Source organism: Protomyctophum parallelum, assembly GCF_964188405.1.
Source record: "Protomyctophum parallelum genome assembly, chromosome: 21".
Taxonomy (NCBI): Eukaryota; Metazoa; Chordata; class Actinopteri; order Myctophiformes; family Myctophidae; genus Protomyctophum; species Protomyctophum parallelum.
This window is the reverse complement of record NC_139713.1, coordinates 14,052,922-14,069,425: the sequence shown is the minus strand read 5'-3', so window position 1 is coordinate 14,069,425 and position 16,504 is coordinate 14,052,922. Positions and strand designations below refer to the sequence as shown.

The 16,504-nt window shown below is 45.0% G+C and overlaps 1 protein-coding gene across 1 annotated transcript; it reads left to right on the top strand.

Annotated features, from left to right (window-relative positions):
* Positions 1–414: 414 nt before the first annotated feature.
* adora2ab (adenosine A2a receptor b) lies at positions 415–15,711 on the top strand (the record flags this gene model as incomplete). The annotated part of the gene is made up of 4 exons (XM_083793249.1): positions 415–614; positions 4,455–4,586; positions 14,008–14,111; positions 14,702–15,711. 4 exons carry the CDS (start codon positions 415–417, stop codon positions 15,709–15,711), a joined length of 1,446 nt encoding a protein of 481 aa, XP_083649375.1.
* Positions 15,712–16,504: the final 793 nt, after the last annotated feature.

The following is a 16,504-nucleotide window of genomic DNA, read 5'->3' as shown; positions in this document are numbered from 1 at the left end:
TGTGTGTGTGTGTGTGTGTGTGTGTGTGTGTGTGTGTGTGTGTGTGTGGGCCGACAAACCCTCCTCCTCCCCCATGTCCGGCTCCTAACTGACGAGGTCCACTGAGGTGAACGGCAGCAAAGAGATGCCGCAAATAACAAGCATATTATGACGACAAAACGAACATGCTTTTGACCGAGGAGGAGCCGCCGTGGCCGCCTCACGCATGGCACGTCGTACAACGCCATGTGTGTTGTTGTGATTGTGAGACCTCAACCTGTCCTACTTGCCGCCGCTGCAGCCGGTGTCGTCGCCGCGACGTGCGCCTCGGAAACCACCACGACGCGTTATTCACCTCAAGCGTTGCATCGCGGCCTCTACGCGATGAGCGCACATGAAGGGATCCAAAGGAGGACGGTGGGAACATTAAGAGCCATGTTGACGGGTGACCAGCTGGTCTACGTCGGCCTGGAGCTGGTGATCGCCTGCCTGGCCGTGTCCGGCAACGTCTTGGTGTGCTGGGCCGTCTGCCTGAACTCCAACCTCCAGAGCATCACCAACTTCTTCTTGGTCTCACTGGCGGTGGCCGACATCGCAGTGGGACTGCTGGCGATCCCCTTTGCCATCACCATTAGGTATTTGCTTTTGTCGCGCTCACATTGATTGATTGATTGATTGATTGATTGATTGATTGATTGATTGATTGAAATATTTATTAACAGTTTGCAGAATTACAGTACATTTCAAGCACAAACTCGATACAAAGACTGTTAACTGTGAGTGGACGACCCGATGAAGCATTACACTTGTTTAAGTGGGTCCACCATGTTCAATTCATCAAAACATTTAGAGACGTACAAATAGACACTTCTATATAGCCAAAGAACAGAACAGGAATTCATCATAAATTAAGCAAAAAGGGAAAAGAAACATATACAGTGAGAGGAAAAAGGGGGGTGGGGGGGGGGATTCAGATTTTACGGGGGGGGGGCAGTTTCGAATTGCAGCCGTCCGTAGGTGCCCTTTGAGAGCGGTTTTGAAGGAGTCAAGGGATTCACATGTCTTAATGACTGTTGGTATTGCGTTCCACATTTTGGTGCCATAGGAGCGAAAACACACACACACACACACACACACACACACACACACACACAGACACAGGCCTCATTCACACCTAAAAGACACCTGTTTTGTCCGTGTCTTGTGTCTTGGCCGTGTTTAATGGAAACGCCCCCCCAATGCATTTCCAATGGAAGTCACATGGTTTGACCAAACATTTTTGTTTGACGGCTGTGTTCTGCCCCCCTCCCCCCATCAAACAAAAATGTTGGGTCAAACCATGTGACTTCCATTGGAAATCCATTGGGACGGCCACTAACGATGCGTTTATACCGTGAGAGTGTTATCTGATAGTCCAATAACCCATTCTGACCAGATTCATACGAGGTTTCCACTGGACACACACTGGTCTGATTAACTCATTCTGACCTGAGATCAGATTGAAAAAATGTCAGTCGTTCTTCGATTTTTCAAAAATAGCAGACCTACAAGCTCGTAGCGCGCTATTTTTCAATAGCTAAAGCATAACATGATGCTAAACACCAAAATGGGTTCCCGTTCAGAATGGGATAAACAGGCTGTGCACATAAGTCATGGAATCATAGATGATTTGCCCGGGATACTTATCCCAAATTGAATGGTCATGTGATATGCATATGGACAGCAAAGACATAGATGAAAGCACATATATGACCTGTTACATCTCGATCATATCAGTCCGTGGGGTCGGGGGGGCGCCCCTTGAAGTGCAGGCCAGAGGGGTCGTCTGTCCTGGAGAATTCTGACGTGTCTCTACTTTTTCAGACACTATATAGGAATCTTTCTGTCACTCTGTGACCCTGCTTGAGCACAGCTCGGGTGCACACTGTTATAAGTAATGGTAACTGCTTAAAAGGTCTACTTTATTCCAACACTAAACACGGACAAGACAGGTGTTTGTTTTTTTATGAGGCCACAATTACAATTTACAATTTAGGCATTTAGCAGACGCTCTTAATCCAGAGCGACTTACATTTAAGCAAGAACAAAGCATGGGAATACATCACATAAAAAGCATTTATCATGAAACATGCGTAAGCTAAGAAAGTAACAGTGGAATATTTATATAGTGAAACTATACATACACTATACATATAAACTATACATCTTTACTACTATGCTATATATGTGTACTATGGCGTGCTATGACTACATACAATACAATTACAGTGCTGTCTACATAACATGCTATAAGTCTGTATCAAATGCTATATAATCCAACAGAAATGCTATCTAAGGGTTTAGGGTAAGTGCTAAGGGCCATGATGGAGTCTGAAAAGGTGGGTTTTCAGGCTACGGCGGAAGATTGGGAGTGATGCTGCAGTTCTGACTGCAATGGGAAGTGCATTCCACAGTTTTGGAGCCAGAAGGGAGAAGAGTTTGGGACGTGTGGAGCGTTGTCCCGGCGTTTTTAGTGAGGGTACTTCCAGCTTCCCTGCGTTGGCTGATCTGAGTGCGCGGGAGGGTTTGTAGGGTTCAATCATACTTGTAAGATATGGGGGAGCCATACCTTTGGTTGCTTTGAATGCCAGCATCAGAGTTTTGTATTCTGTGCGGGCAGCGACCGGGAGCCAGTGGAGGGAGCGGAGCAGGGGGGAGACATGTGAGAATTTTGGCTGGTTGAAGACCAAGCGAGCTGCTGCATTTTGGATCAGCTGGAGAGGCTTAAGTGCACATGCTGGTAGGCCAGTAAGGAGGGAGTTACAGTAGTCGAGTTTTGATAAGACTGTTGTCTGGATTAGGAGCTGGGCTGATTCCTGGGTGAGGAACGGTCTAATTCGTCGTATGTTATAGAGTGTGAACCTACAGGATCGAGTGACAGCTGTGATGTGAGGTTTGAACGAGAGCTGACTGTCCAGGACAACACCAAGATTCCTGGCTGTTGGGACAGACGTTACCAGGGCGTTGTCTACGGAAATAGTTAGCTCCCGCATAGGGCAGGACTTAGCTGGGAAGAAGAGAAGCTCAGTCTTGTCTGGGTTCAGCTTGAGATGGTTGGAGGACATCCACTGTGAGATGTCAGCCAGGCATGCAGTGATGCGCTCTTCCACCTGAGTGGTAGAGGGGGGGAAGGATAGGAACAGTTGTGTGTCATCGGCGTAGCAGTGATAGGATATATTGTGGGCAGAGATGATAGTGCCAAGGGATTTAGTGTACAGTGAGAAAAGGAGGGGACCAAGTACAGATCCCTGTGGGACCCCAGTTTGGAGGGTTCGGGGGGATGATAACAGACCTTTCCAGGAAACCTGGTAGGTCCGGTCGGTGAGGTAGGAGGAGAACCACTTTAGTGCCGTTCCACCGATGCCTAGCTCCGCTAGGGTGTCTAGGAGCAGCTGGTGGTTCACTGTGTCAAATGCTGCTGATAGGTCTAGGAGAATCAGTACTGCAGAGTGGGAAGCAGCTTGGGCAGCATGTAGTGCTTCTGTGACTGCCAGCAGGGCAGTTTCTGTGGAGTGGGCCTTCTTGAATCCGGACTGGTTGGGATCCAGCAGGTTGTTCTGTGAGAGATGGAGAGAGAGCTGTTTGGAGACGACACGTTCAATGGTTTTAGAAATAAATGAAAGGAGTGATACCGGTCTGTAGTTCTTGACATCTGAAGGGTCAAGGGTTGGTTTTTTGAGGAGTGGTGTTACTCTGGCTGACTTGAGGGCAGATGGGACGCAGCCTGAGGTTACTGAGGTGTTGATGATGGAGGTGATGAAGGGGAGCAGATCAGGTGCGATGGTTTGGAAGATTGGAGACGGGACAGGGTCAAGAGGGCAGGTGGTGGGTCTAGAGGATGTCACTAGTTGTAGAACCTCGTCTGGGGAAAGTGGAGAGAAGGAGGACATGCATGGTATGTTGGGGTTAGTGTTGGTTGAGTCGGATGCTACTTTATGTGGGAGGGGAGGAAAGGAGCTGCTGATATCATCAACCTTCTTCTCGAAGTAGTTGACAAAAACATCAGCAGACACACACACACACACACACACACACACTCACACACACACACACACACACTCACTCACTCACTCACTCACTCACTCACTCACTCACTCACTCACTCACTCACTCACTCACTCACTCTCACACACACACACACTGTCATATATTCAATTTCACATAACACTATGTTCATATTTATTATATATTGTAGCACCCTGAGCTGGAGCTGAACCCCCGGCCTCCAACTCAGTAGACCAGGCAAGCAACAAGCCGCGCCAAGAGATCAGCTATTAGCTCCCTTGGAGGAGCGAGTTACGGCCTGGTGTCGTTGCAATATTCACTGAAACAATAATGTATAAGAAGTGACATATATAAGGCATATATATATATATGGTTATATTCATCTGCTGCAAAAAAATAAACAGACATGCTTTTCTTCACCACCGACGCAGCACCGGTTTCTGTGCCAACTTCTACGGTTGCCTTTTCATCGCCTGCTTTGTCCTGGTGCTGACGCAGAGCTCCATCTTCAGTCTGATGGCTATCGCCGTGGACCGCTACATCGCTATCAAGAGCCCCCTCAGGTGAGTGGAGAGGTGAATCACATTCAAAGCAAGTGTTCACGGTAAGTGCTTATAGCCCCTTTCGGCACCCTCGTCAGCCTTTTTCCGTGTTTTAGACGGTATACAGAAAAAGGCAAACGAGCGTCCAGAAAGCAGATCTCCAAGCTAAAAATGCGTCGCACTGCGACACGTTTTGACCCTCGTATAGATCGTCTATTTTTTTTGCTACGACGGTAATATGCAACGTGTCCCCTCTGGAGTGAGTGTGGACAAGTGTATAGTGGCCCTCTCCACCGTCAAAGTTGCCCACCCCTGCTCTACACGCCAGTGGGGTGGGGGGGGGGGGGGTCAGGGATGCTTTTAGCCACAGTCTACTGACTTATTGACCCTCAAGAATGTCTCAAAAATGCATAGCATCCATCCGTCCTATGTTGCAACTAAGCGCAAGGTTTGACATTAACCAAAATACTTTCCGAGGCCCTGTTTCCAGCCCTGAAGCTTGTATCATCATAATACCGATTTCCATTAATTGGATTATGTTATTGTCCCACACACACACACACACACACACACACACACACACACACACACACACACACACACACACACACACAGATCACACTGACTTTATTGAAAACGATTATGTCATAATGCTGCTTGAATGCATGTTCCACTCATGTCATGCCATTCATTCATTCATTCATTCATTCATTCATTCATTCATTCATTCATTCATTCATTCATTCATTCATTCATTCATTCATTCATTCATTCATTCATGAATCATTGATTGTAATTATGACATTCACTCTTTGCTTTTGTTTTATCCAAGTAATTCATCGTAGTTGCTGGATTCCATTTTAATTGTGTATAAGTTCAGTACAATAAACGTAATTATGGCAGATTGTGCATTCAGAAGCAGAATCAGCTCTATTGTCACATCACAGTTTTAAAACAATGGGTGGAATTTGTTTTTGTGCATTTTGTTGTGTGCATTGTGTCGTTTCTTTTCTCCGAGAAAAGCGAGCGAGGGGAGAAGAGAGACTGGGTGAGGAAATCGAGGCAGGGAAAGGAAGGGGCGCTTTTATCACAAAACGTACGAGGAAAGCGCTTCACAAACTGCACAGCCGTTGGGGTTTCTCTCAGCTTATTTACAGGCCGTAAACAAGCCGTATACAACCAAGGGGTCTCTTTTTCCACTAAATAAATGTACACATAGTACCTGATATATATACAGTATACTGTATGGTGTGTGAGCATAGCAGACGCTGTGTACTGTGCGCTGTACTACTACTACTACATAAGGACATTATTCAAGGTGCAGGAAGTTATTCATGAACCATTAGTAACGTTATTCAAGGTGCGAATAATAATAATAATAATAATATTATAATAATTATTCAAGGTGCGTATAGTCCGCGGGTGGTTCAAGGAAGAGCTAAACGTCCAAGTCAACTAGTCCCTGGTACTGTATAACCCATTTTGGGCGAGAACCCCTTTTGGTGTTTGAAGCATCGTGTTATGCTTTAGATAATGAAAAATAGCAGATCTACAAGCTCATAGCCACGCTATGAGTTTGTAAATCTGCTATTTTTTGGCAAAATCGTGAAAATGTGGCACAAATCTTTGAAGCAAACGTTTTAACTCAAATCTTCAGGGGCTTCCTGGAATAACATATTTTCAGATGGGGGGGGGGTCGGTGGCCAATTTCATATCATTTTTGGGGTCCTTCCTTGACATGAGATATTGAGCACACCACTGATATAGATTTCAGAAAACTGTCAGGATTTAGAAGACACACAGTACTGTACGTTCGGGAAGGGCAAAAAGAGCAAAAAGAAGGTCTAAGGTCAGCCTGACGGCATCGCCCGTCCTCGGCATCGCCTGTCTTCAGGTCGCCGGGCAAGGGTCATGCTTCCATTGCCTTAACCCATTCTGACCTGAGATCAGATTCTAAAAATGTCTATTACATCCGGACAGTTTCATTATTAACCCATTCTGACCTGAGATCAGATTCTAAAAGTGTCTTTGATTTTTCAAAAATGGCAGACCTACAAGCTCGTATCGCGCCACTCGGTGGCGCGATATGAGCTTGTAGATCTGCTATTTTTCAATAGCTAAAGCACAACATAATGCTAATACCAAAAGGGGTTCCCGCAGCGTCCTGTTGACATACTCGTCATGCCATGCTTCAGCAGGCTGTGTAATTTGAGCCACATGAGCTCAGTGAGCATGTGAATGACATCATGGATTTCCCCAAAGATGGACACTGGAACTTGCACTTTGCCAAAAACAACATGAGCATGAACCGAAATGTTTATATTTAATATTGGTTGAGTTTTCCATTTTTATTAAATATTGTCTATATATATAGCTTAGGTATGGTTAAATAGAATTATGTCTTTTTTGGATATAAAACAAGTTTGGTCATTGCTCATGTTGAATTATTACACTGATTTGTTAACACATTAAGAAAGGCTATGTATTGAAAAGAACGTTTCCCTTCAGATCTCATAGATTTATTGGAATAATATAATAATTGATTATCTTTTCTTTTTTTAAAGGTTATTGGTGGTTTAAAGTGTTTAGTGACATTTTGGTTAATAAGATGTCTTCTATATGTGGGGATTTCCTCGATTTAAATGACTATGTAAAAATGGAGATATGTTTTGACAAAGGGACTTTCGTTGTAGCAGATTTTATTTGTCAAGCTTGGGAAAGAAGACAGAGTACTCTGTATACATCTGAGGTGTAATATAATGAATTATGTAATGTAAACATGCTGTAATTGCAAATGTGAAATGGTGTCTTATAAACCCATGAGGGTTGGGCACAATGTGTGCATGACACGAAAATAAATAAACAATCAATAAAAATAAAAATAAAGGGTTAAATACAAATGTATCTTAATTCTATTTGGCTTATATCTTATCTAAAATTGTATATTCATATACTGCAGGGAATGAATCAAACAAATCAAAACTATATATGGCAGCGAATGCTGGACCCTGAAGCCAACTCTGCACATGGGCTCTATGACGGGTGCTACACCAGAATGTTACGCGTAGTGCTCAACATCAGCAAGAGTAGAGTACACATGTCACCACAGAGAATCTGTATGCAGGGCCGTAGCTGACCATTTGGTTGCCCTACTCGTAGGATATTTGTGCTCCTCCCGACGAGAGCGCTGCTATTCCTCATGCAGATCGGCTATTTTCACTGTTTGTGAGGACGCACACACGGCCGCTCGTCTTTACGCGGCGGAGCCGCAGAGAAAATGGTTATTTTGAGGTTTCGGCTTGGCACTTTTTGGCACATTTTGTTGCCCCCCCTCGGTGTGTTGCCCTACTCACAGCGCGTACTGCGCGTATTATAGGCAGCGACGGCACTGTCTGTATGCCTGGAATATTCAGGGTGATGGTCAAAATTGCAGCCAGGAGAATGAGACTCGCAGGACACTGCCAAAGACACCAGGAGCTGCCAGCCAGCAAACTGTATAGTGCTGTGGGAACCAACACATGGGCACCGATCACGAAGACGTCCCACACTAACATAATGTGGATGTACACTCAAGAAAGATGCAGGAGCGCAAAGCACCAACGAGCTGGCCAGGATGTATGGAGAACCGGGATGACTGGAAACGACGGTGGAGGGCTCGTCTGAGGACGACCTAGAGAGAGAATGGGGACAGAGCCCTGACGCCAATCTATGCTTCATATTATCTATACTCTCAATTATGCTCAATAAATATATATTCTAATACCTTTCATGAGTTGTCTGAAGGAAATTATTTTACTTCTACTCCACTACATATAGGCAAATATTGTACTTTTTTATTTCATTTAAATTAAAATTAGTTAACTTAACCCATTCTGAACGGGCACCCGTGTTGGTGTTGGCATCATGTTATGCTTTAGCTATTGAAAAATAGCAGATCTACAAGCTCATAGCGCGCCACCGAGTGGCGTGATACGAGCTTGTAGGTCTGCTATTTTTGAAAAATCGAAGAACGACTGACATTTTTAGAATCTGATCTCAGGTCAAGAATGGGTTAATCAGACCAGTGTGTGTCCAGGGGAAACCTCGTATGAATCTGATCTCAGGTCAGAATGGGTTAATAGTAGGCGGCCTCCTAAAAGTTGCAATGCCATGTTGTTACTCAAATGTTCCATGGAATGAAGCGGATGGATGGGCACTGATATATTTTATTATGTTTCAACCAAGCAGATTGCTTCCTCGAAACGACGTGTTGTATAATGTATGTTCAAAGACTTTATGTATCCCTTTATTGCTACTTTTTTTTTGGTGTCTGAATCATAGACTGTACAAAATATGGACAAAGCGTTCCCCGGGTCTAACATGAACGTAAAATGAAGCCTGTCAGTCCTTGTATTGTAAATCGCCATCTTTCTAGATCCGTTTTGGCCCAGCTGGCCCATTGGCTGGCCCAGACAACGAGGCGGGACTTCCCCCCCCTTCTTCTTAGTTGGTTTTTATTTTGACTCGAGTGGGTGGGGAATCCCGATCATAGACTGTAACGGTAGCCACGCCCCTCAGAACATACGCGACTTTATGGTCATTTTTTTAATACATGGGACCATAATTTTCCCAAAAGAATATCATGACATTAGAAATGAGACTTTAAACTAGTGACTGGAAGCAGAAAGTATTCATGACCATGTTTATTTAGGTAATACAGTCTAGGTGAAGTTGGGCCCAAATACATGGACTTCTATGGGGCTATGGGATTTTTGGGCCCAATGACAGCGCCACAACAGGCCATTATATGAACTTTCAGGAAATCCCGATTTCCTTTGTGGCTTCACAAAATATCTGTCTGACTGCCCCCCCTGGTCTGAATGGACAAAAGCTTACTATTGTAGATCAACATGATGGGTTCCAAATCATCTTTGGCTCACAAACAACACTCGAAGGAAGGCAGAGAGAGAGAGAGAGAGAGGTGTGTGAGTGGGCCATTAGATCTAAGAGATGTCTGCATGCCCAGTGCATTGGTGTACTGTAGATTCAAAACACATTGAATTATAGCGAGGTCTTATTCAATTAATCCACTTTGGGCGGGAACCCCTTTTTGTGATTTAAGCGTTACGTTATGCTTTAGCTATTGAAAAATAGCAGATCTACAAGCTCATAGCGCGCCACCGAGTGGCGCGCTATGAGCTTGTAGGTCTGCTATTTTTGAAAAATCGTGAAAATGTGGCGCAAATCTTTGAATATATATATATTCTTTCAGAGCGAACGTTTTTAACTCAAATCTTTGCTTCTGGGGGGGGAGGGTCCCTGGAACAACATATTTTCAGATGGGAATCGGAGGCCAAATACATATAATTTTAGGGGTCCTTGACATGAAATATTGAGAGCCACTGATTTAGAAACACAAGGTTTTTCAGAAGAAAAAAAAACATTTTAAAAAGACATTTTTCTTTTTTAAATTCGATGTCAGGCCAAAATGGGTTAAGTCAAATCTGGCTGACTGTGGGGCAGACAGAGATAGAGGACTCCGCATGGTCTTATTGGGTTAGGCTCCCGTGTGCTGTTGGAAGGATTAAAGCTGCCGAAAGGCTTTCATCATTATCGTCCCCCGTAAATCAACACCATGCAGAGAGACGGAAAGACAGAAGGCTCACACACACCCATGCAGGCATTGGCGGCGGACATATGTTCCAGTTCTCACGCACACAATGTGCATATATATATATATACGTCACGTTCATCGACCCTGTACGTGTACTGTCTGGAGCACTTGCACACGTGTACACTGCAGATTCACTGCTTTGACTTTCACTAAAACAACGCTTAAACATGGACGAACTCACGTTAGTTTATCGGCTGTGTCACAGCAACATGACGGAGGACAGACATGATGTACACATAGGGACTATGTGGGAATGAAAGTCGCACATGCATGTATGCGAGCGCACGCACACATGCACACGCACGCACGCAAGCACGCACGCGTCATCATCTGAAACATTTATGGCCCTTCTTTTGTCTGTGGGACGTACAGTAACTACAGAATAATTAATTTACCCGCTATTGAATGTGCTGTGGATTATGTGCAGGTCTGATGGGAAAACTAAACGTCATTATACGATATCATCTACGGCGGCGTCTGACTGGAACTAAAGAGGCTAGACGAGCAGATTTATAATGTATCGTCAATTCCAAGAAGGAAGTGTGTTCTTCCCCCTGACGTCGAAATTTTAAAAATGTCAGTTTTCTGAAAAAATGTTTCAGTGGTGTCAAGGACCCCAAAAGTTATATGTAATATATGCCTCCGGGCCCCGCATCTGAAAATATGTTGTTCCAGGGACCCCCCCAGAAGCAAAGATCTGTAATAAATATATATTCAAATATTTGAGGCACAATTTCACGATTAAAAAAAAATAGCAGACCCACAAGCTCATCTACAAGCTGCCATCCATGCTATGCGCTTGTAGATCTGCTATTTTTCAATAGCTAAAGTATAACAACGCTTTAAAAAACCAAAAGGGGTTCCAGCCCAAAATGGGTTCAAACGCAGACTTTCTCACACATATCCTTGTATCCTGTCACACCATGTGTACTGTACAGTCGTTATGGCGCCAGCATCATAGGCGGGGTAAATTGTACAATGGATAATAAATATGGTACTTAAGTTCTGCCATTTAACTACCTATACAAAAGCATGCCGTTTAGTTATAGTCTATCATTTCTCCAGGGGCTATTTTTCATTTGACCAATCCACACTTTAAAATGTGTTAAAAGATGCTTATTATTTGACTATAGTAACGTTGACAAAAAAAGGTGAAATTCACTGTGTTGGATTACCTATATCTCAAGATAAACATGAATGGCACACAGTAGTAGCACCCATTCAGGCCTGACGTTGAAATTCATAAAATGTCTAATGTCAGGACAGTTTTCTGTCAGGATTTGCGCCACATTTTCAATGTGTTTCTTTTTTCAAAAATAGCAGACCTACAAGCTCGTAGCGCGCCACTCGGTGGCGCGCTATGAGCTTGTAGATCTGCTTTTTTCAAATAGCTAAATTATAACATAATGTTTAAAACACCAAAAGGGGTTCCCGCCCCAAAATGAAATCCGAAGAGAGTATAACTGGAACCAAACGGACCCCGTTGGTCCCTTTGGTTGTATTTATACACACTCCGTACTGGTCTAGTATGAGTAAAGCAAATACAAATCTATTGAGTTTTTGCAATGGATGTTTTGATTAGGTGATTGATTTGAATACCAGCGTACACATTACTGTATCTGGTGTGTGGCAGCAGGACAACAATGAACACACACTGAACAGTGCAGGTATATAGACGCTTTTATTTCCTGCTGCTGGCTTCAAACCTCTTTTGTTAAAACAGGAAACGGATTATTTTGGCTGTTGTTGTCTTTTACTTTTGTCCGTGTTCACAATCTCCCTCAGTAGAGTAGGGCTAGTATTTGGACACGCTGTTGGCTCATAAGTTATAACACCCTGCGTGTCTTAACCACTTACTTGTAGAGCAGAGTCCCTCGGAATTCCCTCTATACTCGTGACATGCTCCGTTATTCGCACCGCGTTAAAATATCTTCGCTGAAAATAGCCCGATCGACAAGCTCACAATGTGCCGCGACCGCGTACATACAGTAGTGACCTTTAATGTCGATCTGCTATTTTCTGCTGAGGTTTTCCCAGAATATGCGGAAGCTGCGGATTAAGTGGTTAAACCCGATCCATTGTTTGATTGTAGTCACCACTGCATTCTTTTGCTTATGCCATGAGAGGGTATTTCTTTTGCTAAGCCTGAGCAGGTGATGGTTGCATAAGCGGAAGGTTGTGTGTGTGCGTGTGTGCGTGCATGTGTGCGTGCGTGCACGTTTCATTTCTGTCAAAGATCTTAGCACTAATCTTTCACTGACAGAGTTCCAAGAGAACAAGAGAGTTCCAACAATATAGTATAAGTATAATCGCATGAAATAAAAAAATCACACCCGTGTGAACTGAGTGGTGCAACTCCCCTCTCCCCCCCCCCCTCCCCCCCTCCTCTCTCTCTCTCTCTCTCTCTCTCTCTCTCTCATTAGCAGGCAACAGTGCTGCACTGTCTCTCTCTTTCTGGCACAACAGCGCCCCTACTGGTACTATTAGTCATACTTTTGATGAATTGAACAATGTGGACCCTGTTGTATACAAGTGTAATGCTTAATTGGGTCGTCCACTCACAGTTAACAGTCTTTGTATCGAGTTTGTGCTTAAAATGTACTGTAATTCTACAAACTGTTAATACATATTTCAATCAATCAATGAAATCGTGCTCAATAACGTCACATAGATAGGCGGACACGGACATTGCTGTTCCTTGGAGTGGTTGCACCGCTCAAAAAGTCATGATATGACAGTATGTTAAAGTCCTCTGAGGCCGGCCCAATATTGATTCTCTGGATTATATCAGCTAACGGCTGCAATTCCAAACTGGCCCCCGTAAAGAATCTGAATCCCCCTCACCCACCCTTTTTCCCCTCACTGTATGTGTTCTTCTTTTCCTCCCCTTTCTACCTCCTCTATGACGACTTCCTGTTCATGGCTATGTAGAAGTGTTTATCTGTACGTCTCTAAATGTTATGATGAATTGAACATAACATGCTGTCGTCCACAGTTAAAGGACCACTTCACCACTTTTCAACCTATCTTCATATAATAGGTCCTCACTAATGATCATGAAACAAATGCCGCAATTCTTTTCTACTCGGTCTGTGTCTCATACGGAGGGCTGTGGGCAGTTCAGAAACTGTCTTCCAGTGACATCATCGATGGGGAATACAAGCTAATAGAAACGGCAGGCTTTCTAGTCCTGACAAGTTGCAATGCGAAAATGGAAGCCATCGTTCTCACGATAATGAATAAAAACAATAATTGTAAAATAAATCTTGTTTAAAAAAAAAATCTGCCTGGAAGACGGTTTCTAAACTGCCCACAGCCCTTCTATATGAGACAGACTGAGTAGAAAGAAACCGTGCCATTTCTTCATGATTATTAGTGAGGACCTAGTGGTCCTTTAACAGTTTTTGAGTGGTGCAACCACTCCAAGGAACAGCTTTGTCCCTACGTCCCAACCTATGTCCCAACCTATGTGACTATGTCCGTTTAGAGTACCAATAGGGGGTGCTGTTGCACCACTCGCTTCAGACTGGTCTGTTTTTTTGTATTGAGTTGTGCTTGAAATGTACTGTAATTCTCCAATCTGTAAATAAATTATTCAATCAATCAATCAATCAATCAATCAATCATCACAATGTAGTATTCATCAGTTGAAGAAATGTACACATATGACATTTTTAGGGAATTTTAAATGGGCTTAAAGTTATATGCAAACATTTTAGCGTGTCGGTGTGGTTCGATTAGTTGTCCTATATACCTTTAGCGTCAAAAACTGTTTTTTTCTATTTTCAGATACAGCAGCCTGGTGACCGGCCAGAGGGCAAAGGGCATCATTGCCGTGTGCTGGGTGCTGTCTGTAGGCATCGGCCTTACCCCCATGCTGGGCTGGAACACAGGTGAGAGATCTATTTCACACACCACTATCTACAATCAATATCTGTTCAATATAAGTTCACTAAAGACCTATTCATAGTTTGGATTTCCGGTGGTGAGGTGACCACCGCTCCAGTATGGTGAGGTGACCACCAGAGCTGTAATAATGTGGAGCGGTGGTTTGCTCTTCACCGCGGGCTCAGTGACGTCATGTTGTATAGTTCGGTGGTCACCTCACCACCGAGAATATTAGACTATGAATAACGCTTCAGAGTGAAGTGAGGGGCGCTAATATATTAAAGTCTAACTCATGTTGACTAGGTGATGTAAAACAAACAGTGACAAAACAAACAACAGTGTTTGCGTTAGGGACAAGATGACGTAACTTTTCCCTTCATTGTCAATGGCGTTTAAAAAAACAATTAAATATTGAACTAAAAACAAACATTAAACTCTCTTTCATTGTCAATGGCGTTTTTCAAACAAACATTGAACTAAAAACAAACATTAAACCTGTATATATAGGAGGTGCTAGCGCCCCTCAAAAATACCTTTTTTTAAACATACACCTCTTAAGAGAATTAATTTAACAGTATAGCTCTGTTCCACACAGGTGTCAACAACAACGCCACCGGCACCACCAACAGCACCTGTTCCGAAGGCACGACGGAATGCCTGTTTGAACGAGTGGTCACCCTGGACTACATGGTCTACTTCAACTTCTTCGGCTGCGTGCTGGTGCCGCTGCTGGTCATGCTGGCCATCTACGCTCGCATCTTCATGGCCGCGCGGCGCCAGCTCAGGCTGATGGAGCTCAAGGTCTTCCACGTGCAGGCTCACCGAGAAGGCCCCGATGCGGCGGCGGCGTCGGCCTCCAGCTCGCCGCGTTCCACCCTCCAGAAGGAGGTCCACGCCGCCAAGTCCCTGGCCATCATCGTGGGCCTGTTCGCCCTCTGCTGGCTGCCGCTGCACCTCATCAACTGCGTCAACCTGCTGTGCCGGGACTGCGGGCGCCCGCGCGTCTGGGTGCTGAACGTGGCCATCGTCCTCTCCCACGCCAACTCCGTGGTCAACCCCTTCATCTACGCCTACCGCATACGGGAGTTCCGGTGCACGTTCCGGAGGATCGTGCATCGGCACGTCCTGTGCCGATGGAGGGACGGTGTCGGGTTTGGGGTCGGTAGGGGAGATAGGACCGGCGGTGTCGCGCAGACCTCGTCCAGGTTCAGTGTGGCGGACGCTTCGTCGTGCGGCACGGTGGTGAACAGCTACGCCCTGGACCCCCCTGGCCGTCACCACGGCCCGCCCAACGCTTCTCGTGAACCTTCCGAACATTGGACAGCGGGATCGGAGCCGGCGCCGATCGGCCGCGTGCCCAACGGACGCCGCCGCGCGGCGGATCGAATCCCGTCGCCTAGGCTGCCGCGGCAGCCCACATGCGTGGCGGGATCTGTCGCGCTGCAGGACGGCGGGGAGTCCGTTACGTGTCCGGGGCGGACGACGGGGGTTCTGGAGGTCAAAGACGGTGGGAGCGGTGTCTCCTTTGTGAATGTTATTATTAGGCCCTTGTGCCCTGCACCTATCAGCCCTGCCTACTCCAGGGAACTCACAGAAGTCTCATGACTTAAAAGGTACACAGGCGTGACATTGGATGTCGCATGGGCTATTGATATACTCCCATACGAGGAATAATGTTGACACTTTCATCTGTGCATCATGCATTGATTTGTGACCAAATACAAAACAGTTAACAGTTCTCACGTTGCACTCGCAGTGAATCGCGGCCAAATTAGAACTTTTCCTTTCTTTCACGTGTCCTGGTTTCTCTGGAGAGTCTCCGCTGTTAATTATACCAACTGCACTCTGCCCGACGGTTGATCTCCGAACACTGGACATCTGGTCCTGGAGAATGCACTGCGGATGGAAGAAGCGGCCTTCAAATTGATAGCGCTATCTAATCTCACCATTGGTTTTACCTTCAACTTGGCTTCCTAGCATAACCCATTTTGGCCGGGAACCCCTTTTGGTGTTAGCATCATGTTATGCTTTAGCTATTGGAAAAATAGCAAATCTACAAGCTCATAGCGCGCCAAGCTCGTAGCGCACATAGAAACATAGCTTTTTCAGAAAACTGTCAGGATTTAGAAGACATTTATAGAAACGTTCCCAGGTCAAAATGGGATAAGGGAGGGGGGGGGGGGGGGGGGGGGATTGTACTAAAAAGGTATCATTGTTCCAGGGACTTTCCTAGAGTGCAGTCCTCTTCAAACGTGATCATATCATTATAAGCTTGGAGCCTCTTTTGCTCCGCTTGAATGTCTATTATCCACATTCTGTAAGCAGGATCAAGGCCACCATCTTGGGACAACCTTGATGATTTACCATCTTTGGTATCGGTATGCGGTGTTGATGCGAT